Source organism: Gigantopelta aegis, chromosome 9 (genome assembly GCF_016097555.1).
Source record: "Gigantopelta aegis isolate Gae_Host chromosome 9, Gae_host_genome, whole genome shotgun sequence".
In the NCBI taxonomy this organism is placed as follows: Eukaryota; Metazoa; Mollusca; class Gastropoda; order Neomphalida; family Peltospiridae; genus Gigantopelta; species Gigantopelta aegis.
The window spans coordinates 4,241,822-4,266,407 of record NC_054707.1 but is presented as its reverse complement, the minus strand read 5'-3'; the positions used below and the strand labels follow the sequence as shown (position 1 = coordinate 4,266,407).

General features: G+C 38.9%; 1 protein-coding gene across 1 annotated transcript in view; it reads left to right on the top strand.

Moving 5' to 3' along the window:
• The first annotated feature begins 16,529 nt into the window (after positions 1-16,529).
• Positions 16,530-24,586, top strand: part of LOC121382369 — a 77,531-nt gene continuing 69,474 nt past the window's right edge. The window contains exons 1-2 of the mRNA XM_041511955.1: positions 16,530-17,284; positions 17,452-17,528. Coding sequence (XP_041367889.1) covers positions 17,199-17,284; positions 17,452-17,528 — 163 coding nt within the window. The 5' untranslated portion in view covers positions 16,530-17,198. The remainder of the gene's footprint in view (positions 17,285-17,451; positions 17,529-24,586) is intronic.

Below are 24,586 nucleotides of genomic sequence, written 5' to 3'. Positions count from 1 at the left end.
GCATATAAAAGATCTCTTGCTGCTAATTGAAAAGAGTAGCCCATGTATTGGCGACAGCGGGTTTCCTCTCTCATTATCTGGGTGTGGTCCTTAACCATATGTCCGACGCCATATAACCGTAAATAAAATGTGTTGAGTGCGTCGTTAAATAAAACATTTCCTTCCTTCCTTTCAATATTAGATTAAGACAGTTTGCGTTGTCTCAAGTGTGTTCTGTGTAATAGTAAATCAATGTATAATTGGTGCTGGAGTAAGCTAAATATTAAACAGCAGATTTAAAACTGATATCGTTGGAGTTCATTTGCCACTGATAAAATATTATTAATGGCTAGATCCTGTCACACAGGAGGAATACACCATAGCCGTTCGTGTGACATTTCGCTCCTTTTGTTTACAAACGACTCAACGTTGATCCAAGGAAATTTTCCATACAGTACAATCGTAACTAAGCCGTATAGTCGTATGGGCGCGGCGCGGACGCCACTACCGCGAAAGGTTAAAGTTTGTTTTGATTAACGACACCACTAGAGCACATTGATTAATTAATCATCGGCTATTGGTGATTTTTGAGATGTTGAAAATGTTGTTATCATTTGAAGAAGACAGTTTATTACAAAACGACACGTTAATGCAAATGTACTAAATCCGAAATTTTTAAAAAGTCCGTTGATGGACAGATTTTTTTTTAAAGAAAAAAAAACGTGGCAAAAATGGTTTGGGAGTAATCAGTTAAGCCTACAGATCATACTAGAGTAAGTTTGTTTTTTGTTTTGTTGTTTTTAATAGTGTTTATTTACAATGGCTGTTATCACGGTTGTTTGGTAGTGTCGTTGCTATTGTTGTTGCTGCTGCTGTTGGTGTTGTTGTTGTTTGTTTTTGGGTTGGGGTTTGTTTTTGTTTTGTTTTTTGTTTTAAAGACAAGGAAGGAAGGAAGTGTTTTTATTTAACGACGCACTCAACACATTTTATTTACGGTTATATGGCGTCGGACATATGGTTAAGGACCACACAGATATTGAGAAAGGAAACCCGCTGTCGCCACTTCATGGGCTACTCTTTACGATTAGCAGCATGTGATTGTTTATATGCACCATCCCACAGACAGAATAACACATACCACGGCCTTTGATATACCAGTCGTGGTGCACTGGCTGGAGCGAGAAATAGCCCAATGGGCCCACCGACGGGGATCGACCCCAGACCGACCGCGCATCAAGCGAACGTTTTACCACTGGGCTACGTCCCGCCCCTTTTAAAGACAAAGACGTACTCGCCTGGGGTACGATGGGTAGTAGAATGGTTTATTCCATGTGGATCTCTTAAAGACAAAGACGTACTCGCCTGGGGTACGATGGGTAGTAGAATGGTTTATTCCATGTGGATCTCTTAAAGACAAAGACGTACTCGCCTGGGGTACGATGGGTAGTAGAATGGTTTATTCCATGTGGATCTCTTAAAGACAAAGACGTACTCGCCTGGGGTACGATGGGTAGTAGAATGGTTTATTCCATGTGGATCTCTTAAAGACAAAGACGTACTCGCCTGGGATACGATGGATAATAGAATGGTTCTCTTAAAGACAAAGACGTACTCGCCTGGGGTACGATGGGTAGTAGAATGGTTTATGTGGATCTCTTAAAGACAAAGACGTACTCGCCTGGGGTACGATGGGTAGTAGAATGGTTTATTCCATGTGGATCTCTTAAAGACAAAGACGTACTCGCCTGGGGTACGGTGGGTAGTAGAATGGTTTATTCCATGTGGATCTCTTAAAGACAAAGACATACTCGCCTGGGGTACGATGGGTAATAGAATGGTTTATTCCATGTGGATCTCTTAAAGACAAAGATGTACTCGCCTGGGGTACGGTGGGTAGTAGAATGGTTTATTCCATGTGGGTCTCTTAAAGACAAAGACGTACTCGCCTGGGGTACGGTGGGTAATAGAATGGTTTATTCCATGTGGATCTGTTGATTTTTTAGCCGTTACAAACAATCTTCCACGACATGTATACGAAAAGCTGTGGTATGTGCTATCCTAACAAAATCAGTTCGAATAGGTATGTTAGCCTGTATCGTAGGAGACGGTCTCATTGCCCACCCTTAACCAAGCGATGTAGTTAAAATAAAGAGTAACTAACGTCGATGATTAAAATTTCATTCATTTCATGTGTAGTTATTTACGTGCTTATATCCAATTCAGGCCCGTAGCATGGTGGACATTATTCGGGGGCCCAAATGAACGAGCTCCGAAGGCGCGAGTTATTTGAGGGGTCCGGGGGGCATGATTCAAAGGTTATTTGCCCTGTAACTCTCGCCGTTAATCTCGATCCGTTATGTCTCGCTACAACTTTTACATTCAGTCGAGATGTAAAGGTTATCAAACAAAAACGCCCCCCCCCCCCCCCCCCCCCCCCCCGGCTACAGGCCTGCAATTAAGGTTCAAGCATGTTGTTCTGGGCACACACCTCATCTATCTGAACTGTCTGTCCAGGACAATAGGTCTGTGGGTAGTTGTTATTGGTTAGTGACTGAGAGAGAATTCGGTTTAGAGACTTTATACCATACCTACCCAATGCGTCGGGAGCCGGTACCGGAGTGCGAACTCTGTACCTATCATCCTTATGTCTGCTGGTTTAAACACGACACCACCGACGCTGGTGGTTATTAAAATGCCCTGGGGTGTTGCTAAATATAAAATAATTTTATTTAAATATTGAATCATACTTAATATCATAAAAGACTTACCCAAGGAACTACAAAAAACTGCCACGAGAAACATCCACAAGAAATACAACTTAGCAGCCATGTTATTTTTTCCTACTGATAAGTGCAAAATGACTAATCTAAACTAGTGGATTCCGTAGAATTGACCACGTTATCCTACAAAAAAATATACTAATTGAGTGCGCATGCTCGTGTGCGTTCCACTTGTCGGCAGTGTTGGCCTGGTGGTATCGGGTACTTATCAAGGTGGGGGGTTTGGGAGTAGCCAGTGTTGGCTACCTAGATTAGTTAGCCGTCAAAGAAATCCCGTTTTTACGGGGTGGGCTAGTAGTTATTAAAGGTGCATCGTCATAGCTGCAAATATCGTGTTTAACTATTTTTTTATTATTATTAAATTTTATTTGTAATGAAACACGACAAACTATTAAACTGATTCCACCTAATATATATTTTCATAATTATGGTAAAGCGCTCGCTCGATGCGCGGTCGGTCTCGAATCGATCCGCGTCGGTGGGTCCATTGGGCTATTTCTCATTCCAGCCAGTGCACCATGACTGATATATCATAGTCCGTGGTACGTGTTATCCTGTCTTTGAGATGGTGCATATAAAATATCTCTTGCTACTAATGGGAAAAAAAATATAGCGGTTTTTCTCTAGTGGTGTCGTTAAACAAAATATTAACTCTTGAATTGTCTTGAATTCTTCACGTCTTTTGTTGTTGAGGTGTTTGTTACTGTTTAGGGGATGTGTTGTCGACAGTTTCCGTCGTTTTTACGTAGTAATGACGTTAACGTCATAGTAACATGTCATTGTTCGTGTTGACGTCATGTCTTCGACAATGCTTCGCTACGACTCTGAAATGGTGGAAAGTGTTTCCGAGGAACTGTTTTGGGGGCAGCATACACAGTTAGTTTTTATTTTAATTTTTAACTTCATTTTACAAAAGGTAATAGCAGCATGTAAGCGCTGGAAGCGTTGGGGGTTAATATAATGATGTTGTATAATTGAAAATTGATCGGTTTTACTCTATCGATGAGATAATCGATTATAAAAATCCATAATCGATTGTGTTGGGAAATTTTAGCTGTACACGAACATGCTGGGGTTCGGGTTTGTTTTAATGCGTACATAATGAAAACAGGCATTAAATAGTTATTAAGGGTAAAATTAGCCATTTGTACTTTGAACACGACAATAGGTGCAATGTCCTTATAATTAAAATGCTTCCTATGTTCGCCAGTGCACCACGACCGGTATATCAAAGGTCGTGGTATGTGCTATCATGTCTGTGGAATGATGCATATAAAAGACCCCTTGCTTCTAATGGATAAATGTAACGGGCTTTCTCTCTAAGACTTAATGTCTAAATGACCAACTGTTTGACATCCGATAGCCGATAATTAATACATCAATGTACTCTAGTAGTGTCGTTAAACAAAACAAACTCAAACTGTATCTTCTTATGTTAATGTACTTCTAACGGATTGTGTAGTCGAAAGTTGATATGTTGGTGCAAACCGATTACAACCGATGATCAATAATAAAATCCCAACAGATTACCAACACTAGGGACACTGTTTCTTCCCAAACTCTTTAAATATAATACACACCACCACCACCACCACCACCACCACCACCCTTTCAAGGAAAGTTAATATATCACAAGTCCCTCTAGTTGCAGGCATTATCCGACTCCTTGGCAGTTTTACCGTTTTCTTCTGCCCTAAAGGCATAATGTCACGAGTTTAAGGACCTCATTTCTCTCAAAATTAATAATAAATGAAAATTACATTCGTTTGTGATACCAAACCTCGCTATAATATCACCCAAACTGAACCACGATGGAGGGAAATCTATGTCAACCGTCTCGGCAATTTTAGTTTTTTGAATTATGGACTGTCGACATAATTCAATTATAGCGTATTTACAAAATATCATTAATAAATGGGATATGGTGGTTATGTATATGGCTGAATAAAGTACTTGTAGGGACAAACAAATGTATATGTTTTCGGGTAACACTTTGTTGGGCCAGTAAATAGGTCAATTATCTGTGACAATATGCCTTTAAGAACGACGCCGCTGCGCCCAGGTGATACAAATTTGTTAAATTCCAGTTACTGGATCATGGACTGAAATAAAGTTTATTTTGTCTAACGACACCACTAGAGCACATTGATTAATTAATTATCGGCTATTGGATGTCAAACGTGGTAATTCTTATTCGTAGTTAACAGGAAACCCGTTACATTTCCAAATGCAGCAAGGGATCTTTTATATATCTCAGACAAGAAAGTACATGCCACGGCCTTTGACCAGTTGTGGTGCACTGGTTGGAACGAGAACAAAAATCAGTTGAACGGATCCACTGAGGTGGTTCGATCCTGCGATACAAGCACCTCAGGCGAGCGCTTAACCGACTGAGCTAAATCCCGTCCCCGACTCATTGACTAAGTAGATCTATATGTACATAGATAGATAGCATGCATTCATACCCAGAAAGGGACACATTCCCATATTTAAGTAGGACTACATATATGTCTTTATTCATAATAATGATGATTTAATATTACTGCTATTATATTACTATTACTTGTCATATAGAAAAGAAACTTATTTACGTGTATTTTAAAGTGGATTCAGCCGGGGTTGGAGCGGGGAGGGGCGCCCCTCTTTTGTTTTCGCCGCCGCCGTCAAAAAAAATAAAAAATAACAATAATAGTAAAAGCCTTTTCAAACACTTCCTATCATGTACGGAACCTCCACCCCTTCACAAACCCCTGGTTCCGCGCCTGTACTGTGGTTGTTAGGGTACGAGTGGGGTTAACTGGACCTATGCAATAATATTTATACACCCTATAGCGAACTTTGCCGTAGTGTTTATCTGTCCTACCTAGTTTCTCACGATTGGTATGTCAAAGGTTGCGGTATGTGCTGTCCTGTCGGTGGAAATAACTCTTTGCTGTTAATGGGGAAAGAACTCCTGCTGTTAATGGGGAAATGTGGAGCAAGTCGGAGAAATAGTCCAATGGGCCTACAGACGGGGATCGCTTTACCAGTGTGCTACGTCCCGCCCCTGTTTGTACAAGGAATCTCTTTATATTGTGTACTAATACAAATGTTTGACATCCAATAGCCGATGATTAACAAATCAATGTGCTCTAGTGCTCTAGTGTAGTCGATAAAAGAAAAAAACTTTAACTGAGATTGTGTTGTACAGTAACTATAGTTTCTTTACTTTTCGCAGTTTTTCAATTTAGTGTCCTCCGTAGTTATGCCATTTCCAGCTTTAGGTAAACTTAGTTTTTATTCTTACTGATGTGTTTTCTCATTTATTGAATTTAATAGTCTTAATTTTCCCTCTCTTACAGACCATTTTTTTATTTTGTTGGTTGTATGGTTGATTGTTTGTTTCTTTGTTTCTCTGGTTAGATTGATTTTTTTTTTTTTTTTTGATTTTGATTTTGATTTTTTTTTTTTTTTGCGTTAGTTTGCTTTTTTTTTTTTTTTTTTGTGGGGTTGGGGGTTAGGGGTTGCTTTTGATTTTTTTTTTTGATTTTTTTTTTTTTTTTGCTTGTTTATGTTTTTGTTTTATGTTGGAGTTTTGTTTTGTTTTTTGTTTTTGTTCTTTGTTGTTGAGTTTTGTTTTTGTTTGATTATTTTTTAATTTGTTTTAAATATATATATATTTGCTTTTCCTTTTGTTTTGTTTCTGTTTCTGGTGGTGGTGGTGGTGGTGTTGGTGGTGAGGGTGTTGTTGTTTTTGGTTTTGGAGGGGTTGCTTTTTGTTGTTCGTGGGGAGGTTCTTCTTTTTTATATTTTTGTTTTTGGGTTGTTGGGGGTTTTTTTTAGGTGTTTCGGGGGTTTTGTTGTTATTTTGGAGGTTTTGGGGGGGTTTTGTTGTTATTTTGGAGGTTTTGGGGGGGTTTGTTGTTATTTTGGAGGTTTTGGGGGGGTTGTTGTTATTTTGGAGGTTTTAGGGGGGTTTTGTTGTTGTTGTTTGTATTTTGTTTGTTTAGGGGTTTTTCTCCCTTTTTTCTTCTTATTTTTCTTCTTTGGTTGGTTTTTTCTTTATTTGGGTTTGGGGGCTTTTGGAGGGAGGGATTTTTTTGGGTGGAGGGTTGTTTTTGCTTTTGCTTTTGTTTTTGTTTCTGTTTCTATTTTGCTCTCTGTTTTGGTAGGGGGTTTTCCCCAGCCTCTACAAATATTTGTTTCTCTTCTATAAAAACTTCTTTATTTCTTGGTTGGCTGTTTTTTGTCTGTTTTATTGATTGTTTGTTTTGGGGTTTATTTGGGGGTTTTGTTGTTTGTTTGTTTTGTTTTTATTAGGGGTTTTTTTTCTTGTTGTTTTTGTTGTTGTTTTTGTTGCGTGGTGGGGTTTTTTTTGGGGGTATGTTGGGTGTTTTTTGTTGTTGTTTGTTGTGGGAGAGTTTTTTGGGGTGGGGTGGGGGATTGTTAGTTTGATGGGTTTTCCTTTTTCTCTTAACCTTTTGTTATTGTTTTTCTTTTCCTGATTTTGTTTTGTTTTGTTTTCTGTTACTGATTGTTTTTACCATCTCTTACATTTTTTAAAAATCTAACTAAAAACTCTATGTTGTTTGTTTCATTTGTTGGTTAGTTGTTTCTCTCGTAGATTGATTGATTTTTGTTTGTTTTGTGGGGATGTTTTGTTTTTTGGGGTGGGTTTTTTTCATGATTTTTGTTGTTTTTGTTGTGGGTTTTGTTTTGTGTGTGGGTTTTTTTGTTTTTGCAGGGTTGGGGTTTTGGAGGAGGTCGTTGTTGTCGTTGTTGTTGTTCCTTGTTTGTTTTGGTTTAGTGTTTTCCTCAGCCCTACACATTTTTTTTCTTCTTTTTATTAAAAATTCTTGTTTGTTTCTTTTGGTGGTTGATTGTTTCTCTGGCTGACTGTTGTTGTTTGGATTTGGGGTTTTTTGGGGAGGAGGGTTGTAATTGTGTTTGTTGGGTTTTTTTTGTTTGCTTTGGGGGGGGGGGGGTTGGGGGGCGGGTGTTTTTGTTTTATTTTGTTTTGTTTTTTTTTTGTTGTTTTGGGTGGGGATCATATGTTGTTTGTCTTTTTGTTGGGGTTTTTTTTTGGGGGGGTGTTTTTTTTGGAGGGGGTGTGGGCGTTGGGTTTTGGTTTTTGTTTTTCGTTTTTTTTTCTGTTTTTTTTTTGTTTCCTGTTTTTGCTTCTTCTTTTTTTCTCCAAACATCTGCATCTGGCCTCAGACCACAATTAATTTCGCTATATGTTTCTATATAGCCTTAGTGGCTATAACATTTTTATTAATATCAGCAGGCCCGTGAAGTTTTGTATGTACCTTTGCCTGCATGGGGGACACATACCCTGAAAAGGACAACCCCTGTTGTCCAGCTCTTTCTCCCAGCATATTGGTTTAAACAGACACACCCTCTAAACCAGGCCGGAGTACACCCATTTTACACAAAAAGCACTACTTTTGCATGGGCCGGAATTACCACAAACAAGTCTCCAATGTCAACAAGTTACACATGTTTACAAACTACATGCTATCCCCTGTCACTTCAGTCAAACAGTTGCCACTTCATAGCTGTCTGCCATGAAATAATCACAGTCAAACAGCAGACTACTTGCGCGGTCAAACTTCCGGATTTTCGACAACCAAATGGGAAGATAACTGTAATCTGAGGCCATCTATCTTTTGTTGGTTGGTAGGTTTTGTTTTTCTGGGGGTGGTGTTGGTGTTGTTTTGTGTAACGTGTTTTTTTGTTTTGATTTGTTTTATTGTTTTGTTGTTGTTGTTTTTATTTGCTTGGGTTGTTTTTGGTTTTTGGTTGGGGTTTTTTGTTGTTGGATTTGTTTGCTTTTCCTTTGGTTTTTAATTTTGTCTCTATTCCTGTTTCTGTTTTTTGTTTCTGTTTTTTTTTCTGTTGCTGGGGGGGGGGGTCAACCCTTAAAAAAAAATTAATATTTTATAAATATTTTTTTCTTGTTTCTTTTGTTAGTTGGTTAGTGTTTCTCTAGCTAACAGATTGTTGTTTTGGGGTGGGGGGGGGGATATTTATTGTATTTTGGTTTTGGTTTTGGTTTTCCTTTAATTTTTTGTTTCTGTTTCTGTTTGTTGTTGTTTTTCGTGGAGGTTGCTTTGTTTCTCTTTTTGTTGTTGTGTTTTTGTTGTATATTATTTTGTTGGTTTTATTTTGTTTTGTTTTGTTTGTTGTTTTGTGGGGTTGTTATTTGTTTCTTATTTTGTTTCTTATTTTGTTTTTGTTGTGTGGGGTTTTGGGGGCGGGTTTGCTGTTCCTTTTTTTTGTTGCTTTTTTACTTCTTTTATTTTTTTTGGTTTGTTGGCTTTTTTTTTTGGCTTTTTTGGGGGGGGCTTTTTTTCTTTTTTTTCTTTTTAATGTTTTTCGTGAATGTTGCTGGGGTTTTTTGTTTTTTTGTTGTTGTTTGTTTGGGTGTTTTAGGGAGGGGGTTTATTGGGGTTGTTTTTATCTTTGTTTTGTTTTGTTGTTTTTTGTTTTGTTTGTTTGTTGCTTTGGGGTTTCTTTGTTTGTTTTTAGTTGCTTTTTTGTTAATATTGAGTTTTTGTTTTTGCTTTTATTTGTTTTGTTGTTTTTTTGTGTTGTTTGTTGTTGTTGTTTGTTTTTGGTTTGGGGGGTCTGGGGTTTTATTGGGGAGTGGGGATTTTTTTAAGGGGGGTTGCTATCACTTTTGTTTCTGTTTCTGATTTTGTTTTTGTTTTGTTTTGTTTATATTCTTTTTTCTCCACCCCCTACCAATAATTTGTTCTCTTTTATAAAAACTTTATATTGTTTGATTGATTTTTCTGGTTGATTGATTATGTTGGTTTTTGTTTTTGGGGTAATTGTGGGGTTGTTTTGTTTTGTTTTTGTGGGGTTTGTTTTGGGATTTTTTTTATATTTTGTAGTTTGTTTTGTTTGTCTTTTTGAAGTTTGTTGGGGTTTTTTTTCGTGGGGGTTGCTTTGTTTCTTTGTTTGTTTTTGTTTTGTTTTTGTTTGTTTGTTTGTTTGTTGTTTTAGGGGGTTGTTATTTGTTGGTTGTTTTTGTTTTTTGTTTTAATGCGTTTTGTGTTTCCTTTTCTGTTTGGGGTTGTTTTTTTGTGGGGGGGTTTGGATTTTTTTGTTTGACTTTTGTTTTGTTTTTTGTTTCTTTTTATGTTTTTTTGCGAGGATTGCTGTGTTCCTTTGTTGTTGTTGTATTTTTGTTGTTCGTTTGTTTGGATGTTTTGGGGAGGGGGTTTATTGAGGTTTTTTTTTTTTTTTTTTTTTTTTTTTTTTTGTCTTTGTTTTGTTTGTTATTTGCTATTGGGGTTTTTTTGGGTTTTTTTTTTTTTTTTTTATGGGGGGGGAGGGGGTTTATTGGGTTTTTTCTTATTGTTGGTAGTGGTGGTTGTTGTTGTTTTTTGGAAGGGATTTTCTTCTCTTTTTTTTTTTTTTTTCTTTGGGGGGGGGGGTCTGTTTTTTGTTTTGTTTGTTGTTGGGGGTTTTTGTGTGGTTTTTTAGTTGGTATTGGGGGGTTTTTTTTACCGGTGGAGGGGGATTTGCTATCCCTTTTGTTTCTATTTTTGTTTACCGGCCTCGGTGGCGTCGTGGCAGGCCATCGGTCTACAGGCTGGTAGGTACTGGGTTCGGATCCCAGTCGAGGCATGCGATTTTTAATCCAGATACCGACTCCAAACCCTGAGTGAGTGCTCCGCAAGCTTCAATGGGTAGGTGTAAACCACTTGCACCGACCAGTGATCCATAACTGGTTCAACAAAGGCCATGGTTTGTGCTATCCTGCCTGTGGGAAGCGCAAATAAAAGATCCCTTGCTGCCTGTCGTAAAAAAGAGTAGCCTATGTGGCGACAGCGGGTTTCCTCTAAAAACAGTGTCAGAATGACCATATGTTTGACGTCCAATAGCCGATGATAAGATTAAAAATCAATGTGCTCTAGTGGCGTCGTTAAATAAAACAAACTTTACTTTTTTTTACTATTTTTGTTTGTTTTGTTTTGTTTTATTCTTCACCACTACAAATAACTTTTTCTCTTTTCTAAAAACTCTATGTTGGTTGGTTGCTTTTTCTGGTTGATTGATTGTGTTGGGGGTTTGAGGGAAGCTGATTTTCAAAAAAAAATAAGTTGTATTTTTTGTTTGTTTGTTTGTTTGTTGTTGTTATTGTGTTGTTTGTTGCTGTGGGTTTTTTTTTTTTTTGGGGGGGGGGGGGATTTATTATTTTTGTTTGGGGTTTTGTTTTTTTGTTTGTTTTGTTTTGTTTTTTATTTCTTTTAGTTGAGTTTGTTTTGCTTTGTTTTGTTTTGTTGTTTGTTGTTGTTGTTTTTTGTTTGTTTTTAGATGGTTGTGGAATGTGCGGATAAGTCAAGGATAAGTCAAGCAGACAAGACGTGTAAAACCAAATCTCTGTTAAGACGTAGTAATTTTAATATTTAATTCTGTATATATGCAGTATTATTTTTATTGTTGAACTTCGTCTTTATTTGTACACTAGGTGAGACATTAAAGAATGTATGTGTCTCTATGTTTGTTTGTCTCTGTCTGTTTATCTGTCTCTCTGTCTGTATATATGTATGTCTGTTTGTCTGTCTGTCTGCCTGTCTATATATCTATAAAATAGAAGTATTAAAAGTTTTCTTCCTTTTTTTTCTTCTTCTTTTTTGGGGGGTCTTGCAGGGTGGATTTGTTCAGAACTATCAAGCCTGGATATTTTACTCCTATCGGAAGAAATTAAAATAATCAACAGCAATTAAAAGGCTGACCTCAAGGGTTAAAATACGCCCAGGAATCTATCTAGAACATAAACAACCAAGAAAGAAACGACTTAACGACTAAAAGGAAAAACTGGAAATAACGACAAATGTTGACAAATTACATATAAGAGACACAAAGAACTTTACTTCCATATTTCTAGTGAGACTATTTTCCACCTTGAAATATGGAATAATTATTTGTAGATAGTTCAACCACAGTATTTTATTTCCGAATTTGAAATTTACTAATAGTCACCAAGACAAATACTACGTACCTTTAATACTTTTTAATGCACTTGTGTTTCAAATTGTTTGATTTCACCGTGAACTTATCATGAAATGTTTACGAGATGCTGATTTGTATTCGAAATTTTAATATACTTACCTGTGATACTTATATTTTGGCACAGCTCTTTATACTGTGTTTTTAACTTTATAAGTTTTGTATTGATGTTGATCATAAGTTCATTTATATATTTACCATTGTTTGATGCCTAATAGCCAATGTATTTTATTTATTTTTTGTTAAATATGCATTCATTCATTCACATGTGTTCTAAAAATATTTACAGACTAAAATGTTTAAAACCAAAATATTCAGTGTTGTTAAATAGATTATAATATCACCATTAATTAGAAAAAAGAAAGAAAAAAATGTTTTATTTAACGACGCACTCAACACATTTTATTTACGGTTATATGGCGTCAGACATATGGTTAAGGACCACACAGAGTTTGAGAGGAAACCCGCTGTCGCCACTACATGGGCTACTCTTCCGATTAGCAGCAAGGGATCTTTTATTTGCGCTTCCCACAGGCAGGATAGCACAAACCATGGCCTTTGTTGAACCAGTTATGGATCACTGGTCGGTGCAAGTGGTTTACACCTACCCATTGAGCCTTGCGGAGCACTCACTCAGGGTTTGGAGTCGATATCTGGATTAAAAATCCCATGCCTCGACTGGGATCCGAACCCAGTACCTACCAGCCTGTAGACCGATGGCCTGCCACGCCACCGAGGCCGGTTTTGTTGATGATGATGTTGTTGATGATGATGATGATGGTGGTGGTTGTGGTGGTGATAGTGGTGATGATGGTGATGATGATGATAGTAGTGGTGGTGATGATGATGATGATGGTGGTGGTGATGATGATGACGACGGTGGTGGTGATGATGATGATGGTAGTGGTGATGATGATGATGATGGTGGTGATGATGGTGATGGTAGTGGTTGTGATGATGATGATGGTGATATTTCTATGTTATGTTGACTAAAGAATTAAATCAAAACATCCATGAACCGCAATATTGATAGGATAACATATTAACATGGTTATATCCAGCACGTTTTGTAAAGAGTGCCTTATAGACATCCACAATGGTGATTTTTGGAGATGAATTATAAATAGTGTCTGCATTTAAAATATGCTGCTGAAAAACACTATATCCCTCGAGTGTGATATTATTATTACTATTACTATTACTACTACTACTACTACTATTACCACTACCACTACCACCACCACCACCACCACCACCACCACCACCACCACCACCACCACCACCACCACCACCACCACCACTACCACTACCACTACCAATACCAATACTAATACTATTAAAATTTTGTTTCTTTGTCATAGCATCACCAATGAAGTAATGAAGTGTTTGTCTGAATCTTCTCGGGAGTGGCTGTCCCCCTAAAGACGATGCACTGGATAGAGATTCGTGGAATCAACCACTAGATAGATTCGTGGAAATAACCACTAGACAGAGAAACATGGAATCAACCATCATTTTGTCAAATGACCATTCGACTCTACATTGTGCAGACACACGGCCCTGATCATGTATTATGGTGTTGCCGTTCAGAGTCAGAAGAATTAGAATAGTCAAGTTATACCTCATACACTTAGGACGAGGTACAGCTCAGTGACAGACCGCTTGCTTCAGGTTCGATGGGTTGCAGGACGCGGTACAGCTCAGTGACAGAGCGCTTGTCTCAGGTTCGACGGGTAGCAGGACGAGATACAGCTCAGTGACAGAGCGCTTGCCTCAGGTTCGACGGGCAGCAGGACGAGGTACAGCTCAGTGACAGAGCGCTTGCCTCAGGTTCGACGGGCAGCAGGACGAGATACAGCTCAGTGACAGAGCGCTTGCCTCAGGTTCGACGGGTAGCAGGACGAGGTACAGCTCAGTGACAGACCGCTTGCCTCAGGTTCGACGGGTAGCAGGACGAGGTACAGCTCAGTGACAGACCGCTTGCCTCAGGTTCGACGGGTAGCAGGACGAGGTACAGCTCAGTGACAGAGCGTTTGCCTCAGGTTCGACGGGTAGCAGGACGAGATACAGCTCAGTGACAGAGCGCTTGCCTCAGGTTCGACGGGCAGCAGGACGATGTACAGTTCAGTGACAGAGCGCTTGCCTCAGGTTCGACGGGCAGCAGGACGAGATACAGCTCAGTGACAGAGCGCTTGCCTCAGGTTCGATGGGTAGCAAGACGAGGTTCGATGGATAGCTGGATCGATCGCTCTCGATTACCTTATGGTACCCCCCCCCCCCCCCCCCACTCCCTCACCAGTCCCGACCAGTGATTCACGACAGGTACATCAAACGGATCCCTAGACCAATGGTTTTATACATGTACTGTATCTGTTATAGGAAAGTGCACATAACAGATATTTTTATGGCAGGGGCAGATCTGTGATTTTTTAAGGGGGTACTAAATTGTAAAAAAAAAGAGGCAATTTCATGTTGTCAAAGGCAAATGAGCCGAGCTCCCTGGACATTTTTTAAATAAAGGTAGTATAGTGTGATATATTGTGGATGATGCATTTATTAAAAAGGCACTTCAAACGGGCGAGGGGTCACGGGACCCCTGTGGTCCCCCATTTGGATCCGCCGGTGCCAGTGCCTACAGAGAACAGATCTCTCGAGATTAATGGTTAGTGGTGTAATGACAGATGGATGCAGGATTGTCCTAGAGAGAGTGCCACTTTTTTAAAAGGTGCCTACAATATTCCAAAGTATATTAACAGTCTTTATAAATACGGGGAGCAGGACGAGATACAGCTCAGTGACAGAGCGCTTGTCTCAGGTTCGACGGGTAGCAGGACGAAATACAGTTCAGTGACAGAGCGCTTGCCTCAGGTTCGACGGGCAGCAGGACGAGGTACAACTCAGTGACAGAGCGCTTGCCTCATGTTCGACGGGCAGCAGGACGAGATACAGCTCAGTGACAGAGCGCTTGCCTCAGTTTCGACGGGTAGCAGGACGAGATACAGCTCAGTGACAGAGCGTTTGCCTCATGTTCGACGGGTAGCAGGACGAGGTACAGCTCAGTGACAGAGCGTTTGCCTCAGGTTCGACGGGTAGCAGGACGAGGTACAGCTCAGTGACAGTCCGCTTGCCTCAGGTTCGACGGGTAGCAAGACGAGATACAGCTCAGTGACAGAGCGCTTGCCTCAGGTTCGATGGGTAGCAAGACGAGGTTCGATGGATAGCTGGATCGATCGCTCTCGATGACCTTATGGTATCCCCCCCCCCCCCCCCCCCCCACCAGTCCCGACCAGTGCTTCACGACAGGTACATCAAACGGATCCCTATACATGTACTGTATCTGTTATAGGAAAGTGCACATAAAAGATCTTTTTATGGCAGGGGCAGATCTGTGATTTTTTAAGGGGGTACTAAATTGTAAAAAAAAAAGAGGCAATTTCATGTTGTCAAAGGCAAATGAGCCGAGCTCCCTGGAATTTTTTTTAATAAGGGTAGTATAGTGTGATATATTGTGGATCATGCATTTAATAAAAAGGCAGTTCAAACGGGCGAGGGGTCACGGTACATAGTCTTCAGAGAACAGATCTCTCGAGATTAATGGTTAGTGGTGTAATGACAGATGGATGCAGGATTGTCCTAGAGAGAGTGCCACTTTTTAAAAAGGCGCCTACAATATTCCAAAGTATATTAACAGTCTTTATAAATAACAGTATACCCCAAGAAACACCCACCCGAGTAAAATATATTACACGGACGAACACACACACGCGCGCACACACACACACAGGCACACAGGCACATAACTGTACATAACCGTTCGAGAGTTAGACGGACATTTGAACGGTTATGATCGCTCTCTTGTAACCGTCCAAATGTCCGTCTAGCTCTCGAACGGCAGATTTCTCGGGATAACAGACACACAACCACCTCACTCGCCACCCTCACCCCCCCCCCCCCCCCCAAGAAATAAAAAAGAAGGAAATTCATCAAATGTTTTACCTTTGACATGATTCTAAAAGGTTCCTTTTAATTATTGCTTAGTCCAAACTATCCCCTGACGGAAAATAGCTAGACAGACGGGCGGACATTGCATTATAATAACGGGTTGCTGAGTGTTTTGTTTTTGTATTGGGCTATGATTGTTTTTGAAACTCCATTAAAAATAAACTGTACAAGTACATTGTTATTGTAATACATTAATTATTGTATTTAAAAATGTTTATAACAAAGACACAACAACCACTCATGTGTGTCAGTCAACAGACAGCCTGAGCAAACTCAAGTCCGTTTTTTCGTTTTGCAGTAATTTATTTCCATCAGATACAGTGTGAAAGAAAAACACACACGCGCACGCACGCACGCACGCACGCACACGTGTGTGTGTGTGTGTGTGTGTATATATATATGTATAATATCACTATTGCAATACTATCAACTATTTACACACTTGTACACTATTATAAAGCAAATATAAAGCAAAATATCTTAAAAGTGTGGGGGGGGGGGGGACATGCCCCTTGCCCCCACCCCCGCTTCCTACGCCAGTGATTACGGAAGATGGAGTATTTTAATGACAAAAGAAAATGAAATGTGTTTTTCAAACTATATTTGTTGGACTACAGGCCCGTACGCAGGGGGGTGGGGAGCGAGGGGTGCGTATGCACACACACACACACACACACACACACACATATACCCCATAGTCTGCCGAGGTCCATCCGTGGATGTGTAAAAAAAATAAAAATAGTCCGACGGTGTGACAAATTTACTTTCCAGAATGCAGAAAAATGCATCTCCTGCATTCTAGATTTAACCAAATTTCTGGGGGTGGGGGGCATGCGCCCCTAGCAAGTCCACTCTTTGGGCCGTTGATTACGCACCCCCACATATAAATTTCTGCGTACGGGCCTGGACTATAATAGTAATAAGAATTTTGGCTTTGTCGTAGATTTATGTTTACGTGCAAAACTAGGCTTACGATGTTTTCTAAAATTGGGTCCAGAACTTTTATCAGAAAATAACAAAATAGACGGCTTAAAATAATACTAATCCCTGCAAAAACAATATAGGTTCTCAGCCACAGCGAGGGAACCTAATAAACAGATTTTTTTATTTTTTTTCATTACAATGTTTTAAATTATTATTATTTGTGTACACGTGCGTGTGCGTATGCACGTTGCATGCACTGGTATGCAGACGTTCTCTTTGAAATGCATGCTCAACAATTATCAGGGAGTGCGATAAACATAGTACAACTGTTTCGCATTCCATAAAATCTCAGCTTATAGCCTGATAAAAGACACCGACGATTTATGCTCTTGACTGGTCACTAACAAAACGGACTTGGGTTTACTCAGGCTGTCTGTTGACTGAGACACCTGAGTGGTTGTCATCTGTCCAAGGGAGGTAAAGGTAACGGCAAAGGTGTCAACTTTTAAAATGGCGGCCAATGTCTCCAGTGGGGGACGGCTTCCTCCAGATTTTAATTATGGCGTAACCAGAGATGGACGAGTGTTCTTTATTGAGTAAGTATGATTTCTGTGCATGATCTTTGCATTTCTTTATCCAGGTGTGTTGATCGGACAGGTAAAACTCAGGTGAGAGACGCAGGTGAACTTGCCAAAACTTGCGATTGTTCTGTTGTTGTTGGGATAGTTTTACTGTTATGTTTTTATTTTTTAACTCTTTGCAGTGAGAGACGTAAGGACACAACGTGGTTGCACCCTTTAAATGGCCGCCCTGTTCAAACCGGATTCTATACCGATCCTGGTAAGTTGTTTTACAATATCTTCAAGTAGTCCTGTGTTGTTAATGTTACTTCAATCTTAGTTCACTGTGACTGTGTAGGTTGAATTTCTCCACTCCTAGTTGGTAAAAACCTGTTGACTGGTCATTGGGTACAACTTAAAAGTATTGTGTCTGCCAGTGTATTTGAAACTTCAAAGTGAACAGCGTCAGGGGTGGGATGGGTTCTCATGGGGGACACTGAAGTTTGTGAGTCGGGGGTGGGTGGGGTTCTCATGGGGGACACTGAAGTTTGTGAGTCGGGGGTGGGTGGGTGGGGGGGGGTGGCACTGTCAGTCTGATTCCCTAGGAAGGAATATTTAAGGGTCAAAAGTCCAGACAGGTTTTAGAAAGAAAGAAAGAAATGTTTTATTTAACGACGCACTCAACACATTTTAATACAGTTATATGGCGTCAGACATATGGTTAAGGACCACACAGATATTGAGAGAGGAAACCTGCAGTCACCACACTTTTCGATTAGCAGTAAGGGATCTTTTATATGCACACAGACAGGGTAGTACATACCACAGCCCTTGATATATCATGGTGCACTGGCTGGAATGAGAAATACCGCAATGGGGCCACGATTGGGGATCGATCTCGCACACCGACTGCACATCGAGTGAGTGCTGTACCACTGGGCTACGTCTCGCCCCAAGAGGGTTTAGATGCGTACTCCCCTGAGAAAATTTTGAGTTTAATGGGATCAGATATTACATTCCCAACATTCTGAAAACAAAAAATGGAGAAAAGTGTGTGGGCATACCCACCCCAATCCCATTTCACAGTTCCAGAAAGAGATTTTTCTTCATTCGAGTAAATTAGGTTTTTTTTTTATTATGAAGACATAGTTTATCCTGGAGTTGAGCAACCACCAAAGGCAGTATCAAAAGATGTTTTTTTTAGGACATGTGGCTGCTTTAAAAAGGTGGCTACTTCAGCAGGTTTCAGCATCTAGTTGTGTAAGTAATATGTGCTCACCATTCTCTAGCATTAGGGGTGGATCCAGGATTTTATAAAAGTTAGGGTCCCAAAAATTCTAAAAAGAACAAGTTTCAATTTGCCGACGGCAAATGGGTTGATCTACCAAAGGGAGCAGTATCTGTAGAGGGGGCATGTTGGGAGCATGCTCCCCTGGAAATTTTGAAATAAAGATACTCAGAAATGCATTTTCAAGTTAATTAAAAAGGGTACCTCAAACACCCAATAAATAAGCAAGCTCATCATTCTTTAGCATGCTCACCATTATATCTAGCATGCTCACCGATCCCTAGCATGCTTATCATTATCTAGCACGCTCACCAATCCCTATCATGCTCACCATTCTCTAGCATGCTCACCAATCTCCAGCATGCTTACCATTCTCTAGCATGCTCACCATTCTCTAGCATGCTCACCATTCTCTAGCATGCTCACCATTCTCTAGCATGCTCACCAATCTCTAGCATGCTTACCATTCTCTAGCATGCTCACCAATCTCTAGCATGCTTACCATTCTCTAGCATGCTCATCATTTTCTAGCATACTCACTATTCTTTAGCATGCTTATCATTCTCTAACAAGTTCACCAATCTCTAGTATGCTCACCAATCTTTAGCATGCTTACCATTCTCTAGCAAGCTCACAAATCTTCAGCATTCTCACCATTCTCTAGCAAGCTCGCCATTCTCTAGCATGCTTGCCATTCTCTAGCAAGCGCACAAACTTCAGCATGCTCACCATTTTCTAGCAAGCTCACAAATCTTCAGCATGCTCACCATTCTCTAGCAAGTTCACAAATCTTCAGCATGCTCACCATTCTCTAGCAAGCTCACCAATCTTTAGCATGCTTGCCATTCTCTAGCATACTCACTAATCTCTAGCATGCTCACCAATCTCTAGCATGCTCACCATTCCCTGGTATGTTGTTTGCCATTATCTTAACCCCATGTAAATATCTATGGCTTAACTCCTGTATTGTGTACTATCTTAACTACATTTGAGAGTCTGCAGTCTCAACCCCTGTAACGATTTATGTGTAGTGATTATGCCAGTTATCAGGAATTCCAAAGTATTTCTCCTTTATATATGCTGTTTCCAGTTATCAGTTTAACATTCGTAAAGTTCACCTGTCTTGTATCTAAGCAGTAGAATTATATACACTGTACAATAAGATTGACTCTTAGCTGGCAAATTAATTCATGAACATGTTCAAAAACTATATATGTGTAAAATATCAATACAGTGATATTTGTAATCCATTGTATCATGTACATGTGCAGTTCCAAACATTTTTCAACTGTTCAGATATTAATGATGGTTTTGTTAGGAATATTGTTGTGAGTATTAATCTTGAAGATATTAAAAGTTGGATATAAATAATCAATATTTCGGACAGGATTTAGCTCAGTTGGTAGAGCGCTCGCCTGAGGTGCTTGCGTTGTATGATCGAGCCACCCCCGTGGACCCATTCTGTGATTGGGTTTTTCCCCATCCAAACTAGTGCAACTGGTATATCAAAGACCATGGTATGTGCTGTCTTGTCTGTGAGAAAGTGGATATAAAAGATCCTAGTAGTGTGTTTCCTCTCTAAGACTTTAGTCAGAATTACCAAATGTTTAACATCCATTAGCCGATGATTAGTTAATCAGTGTTCTCTAGTGGTGTCATTTTAAAAAACATTTAGAAGTGTGTTGATTAAATGATTAGTTGGAAGTACTTACCAAATGTTTGACTACTGAATAGCTGATGATTAGTAAAATCAATATCCTCTAGTAATGTTTTTAAATTAAACAGACCTTGAAAATGGTGGAAACGGGTGTCATATATTCTTTTTTACTCAACTAATTTTGCAACTAATGTTAGACACGCCCATTTGGCTATTTCTCATTCAAGTGTTCCAGTGCTTCCATGACTAGTATTATAACAAAGGTGCAGATATGCTGCATATAAAGTATCTAATTGCAAATAGTAGTCCATTGTGTGACAGTGGCAGGTTTTTTCTGTCATGGTCTGTAAGGTCTTTAACCTTATGTCCGAAACCATATAACGTAATTAAAATGTGTTGAGTGCATTGCAGGAAACATTTTGTTCAGTACTGTGGCAGGATTAGCTACACACATTTCAGAGATCACTACACAAATTTAAAACATTAAACAGTACTTGTTAATAAATTTTCAATTGACTAGAAAAAAAATCAGAAACTAGAAATATTGCTAATAAAAAATCAGAAATTAGAAATATTGCTAATAAAAAATCATAAACTAGAAATATCGCTAATAAAAAATCAGAAACGAGATGTTACCTGAATTGTTAAATAAAAGATTCCTTCGTTCGTAATGTTAAACTGGCAGTAGCTAGTGTGAACTGGTACAGCAATGGGATCTAACTGACAAAGTTCTCTTTTGCTCTTTTACTGGTATGTGCTGTCCTGTCTGTGGGATGGTTCATATAAAAGATTCCTTGCTACTAATGAGAAAATGTAGTGAGTTTCCTCCCTAAGACTATCTCCGAAATTACCAAATGTTTGACATCCAATAGCAGATGATTAATAAATCAATGTGCTCTAGTGGTGTCATTAAACAAAACCAACTTTTTAAGCTCTTTTACATAATATTGCATTGTTCTTGAAAGTGTTTTCACTCTGCAATGATTGGTCATACAGTTGTGGAATTTTGTGATCTTTAAAGTTTTATTAATCTGTTATACCTGACCACAGATTGTGCTGGGGTGTCACTAAACAAACATTCTTTTACTCATATTTATCTCTCTCTTTTTCTTCATCTTCATGGATTCTCTTTTTTCTTTCTCTAAGAATCTTCTACTTGTAATTGGCCTTTAGAACTAAAGCCTTAAAGTCATACAACACATTGAGATACAACATGTGTGTACACAGAGATAATGATTGCATCTTGACCTTTACACAGTGTGCTGTTTTCCAGCCACATACCAAATGAGTTAGCTCAAATTTGTTTTCTTTACAATTGTTCATCGCAGATTTACTTTGGAACAATTTTCATTTATCTGTTGACATTCTTGAAACAAGTGCAAACAGTTTTATCGTTCTGATACATTGGTACTAGCTGTGTGTGTCATTTGGCATGATGTACACAATGCATATGGGTATGTTTGTAGTTTTGTTTTTTTAAATACTTAATAATTATTTCATTTCTATATCACTTTAAGCATATTTTTTTATTCTTTTGTTATTCAGGTGGTTTCTTTTTGTTTCACTCAATCAGATCAATTTATCATTTCTTTATTTCTCGAAATATGATTGGTAATTTTATTCTTCAGAATTTATTAACTAACTTTTCTGGGGGCTTTGGCCAACCTTCTCATCCTTCCTCCGAACCTCTTGGCCAGGGTATAAATTATATTTATTTATAGTACAAAAATTATATAATACATTTAGACCACCCCATCAAAAATTGTGTTAAATTTTATTTAAATTTAAGTAGTTTATAGGATGTTTTTGATTTAAGGATGCAGTAAAAATGTATTAATGTCCATTTCCCTGTTTATTATTTTTGGCGTTAAATTTCTAAATTGACCTTATTAGTTAGGTGATTCTTGTCCTGAGTCAGATCCCCGATCTTATCGGAGGCCGGACTCGGGATAGGCATGTTCAAAACCATAGAGGTATATGGACACGTAAAATACCTAGTTAAGTCAAGTCTTTATTTTTGATAAAAGCGATCTGATAGAGCGATCTTCTGATATATTTTATAACTTTGGGTCTGGGATGAGCAGGGAACATTACAAAGCTATACTACCTGCAGACCTCACCATGAAGAAATTAATGGAAATGATTAATTGCTCCCCGAACTTAGATTATGGTGAGCCATTTAAGATATTACCATAATTATTATTATACCATACAAATTAAAATGCTAAAGGGAGATAAAGTGAGAGCAATAGCTCTCCTTAAACACAGAGGTCTGTATGTGTATATCGGAACATCCCACCTGCATTGGTTAATGAGCATACATTTATTATTACATGTAGCTGTATTGGAATATACAGTGCACGTAACCCCTCTAAATTGGGTGCCCATGAGATCAATCACAATGTCTGGTTTCAAGAGGTATCCAGTTTAAAGACGTTCTGTACATATATTTAAAAAGGGACTGTGTAAAAACGTCCAGTTTTGAGGGATTCCAGTTTACAGAGGGCCTGGTTTTTAGAGGTTTCACTATATATTTAGTTCATTATGCAATAGGTAATTTATAACATGAATGAAATACATGCTTTTCAGGTATTTTTGTTATTGTTATTGTGTTCATCAAATGGCTCAACATTGTGGTGTGTTATTGTTGTGTGTTTTTAAATATTGTTGTGTGTTTTTAAATATAGCCCTCAGGTAGTTAGATTGCAGAATGATTGTATTACCACTGGCCTATACAAACAAGTAATTGTGTCCACATATTTCTACATGTTTAGCTGGGTAAACATTAAGTCATGCTTGAGCTGTACTTTGCAAACATTTGGAGTGAATCAATTGTATTTTACTTTTCTGCTCTATTTGTGGGTATCCAATGACACATAACTCTAATTAAAATGCATTGCATGTGTCATTCAGTAAAACATTTTTTTCATTTTTAGTTTATTTATGGGTAAGCCTCTAGGTGTAATCCTCTGGGATAATTTTTTTTTATCGTTTTTAAAACTGCCTTACCTGAGTTAGCTTGATGCTTACATCAACACAGAAAGGTAAAGAATTGTTTGCTTTCCAACAGGAAGGTGGACTTAATGAATGTATGTACATATGTGTATACTGAGAGGTGCATGCATGTACAGGCTATTTACATGTAGGCAGTTTTGAAATTGTTTTGAAAATTTTCTCTTGCAGTCAGCTGTCCTCAGGGTTCACAAATCCACTGGCCCTCAGTTCCGGCTAGTGAATTTTTCACCTGGGCTAGTGGAAATGATCACCTGTATTACTATAATACATAGGGCACTATCCAAAGCCTCTGTGTGGGCTAGTGACTTTCTCAAACATTTGTCAAACACTGCTGTCCTTGTTGGTGATCAGGCAGGATGTAGTCGAGTTGGTAGAACACTTGCCTGAGGTGCTTGGGTCATGGATATGCAGAAAATTATCCAAAATTGTCCAATAAAATTCAAAAATAGCAGAAGCCCACCATTATCTTCCAACAAAATAATAACATGAAATTATTTTGCCAAATAAAAAAAAAAAAATTCCAGTTGTGTTTTGATACTTAATCTTCAGATGAAATGTGCTACATACATGGGATGGGATGGGAACTCTATTTACGTGCCCATATCCACAGAGGTTCAGGCACGCCCACCTCGAATTTAGCCTCTGACTTCGCCAGTGACTAATTCCGGGGCAGGAGCTACATACATATACTTTCATTAGCAGCATGGGATCTTTTATATTCTCTATCCCAAACAGAGGGATGGGATGTAGTCCAGTGGTAAAGCGTTCTCTTGATGTGTGGTCGGTCTAGGATCGATCCCTGTCAGTGGGCCTATTAGGCTATTTCTCGTTCCAGCCAGTGCTCCACAACTGGTGTAACAAACGCCATGGTATGTACTATCCTGTCTGTGGGATGGTGCATATAAAAGATTCCATCTGCTAATTGAAAAGAGTAGCTCATGAAGTGGCGACAACAGGTTTCTTCTCTCAATATCTGTGTGGTCCTTAACCATATGTCTGACGCCATATAACCTTAAAATATAATGTGTTGAGTGTGTCGTTAAATAAAACATTTCCTTCCTTCCTATCCTAAACATAGGACAGCACATACCACATAATTTGATATACCAGTCATGGGGTACTGGTAGGGATGGGGAAAACCCAATCTAAGAATATATTCACTGAGGTGCTTCAATTCTATGACCCGAACACCTCAAGTGAGCACTCTTAACAACTGAGCTAGATTACCCCCATCCCAACCCCTCACACACACAGCTGACAACTAAACCAGTGATGGGAGGTCGTTAAACAAATATTCATTTCCTCTTTACATGTGTACTTATCACTGACAAACACTCGCTTACATAACAAATTCTGCAGGAATAAATCAAAGCCTGCT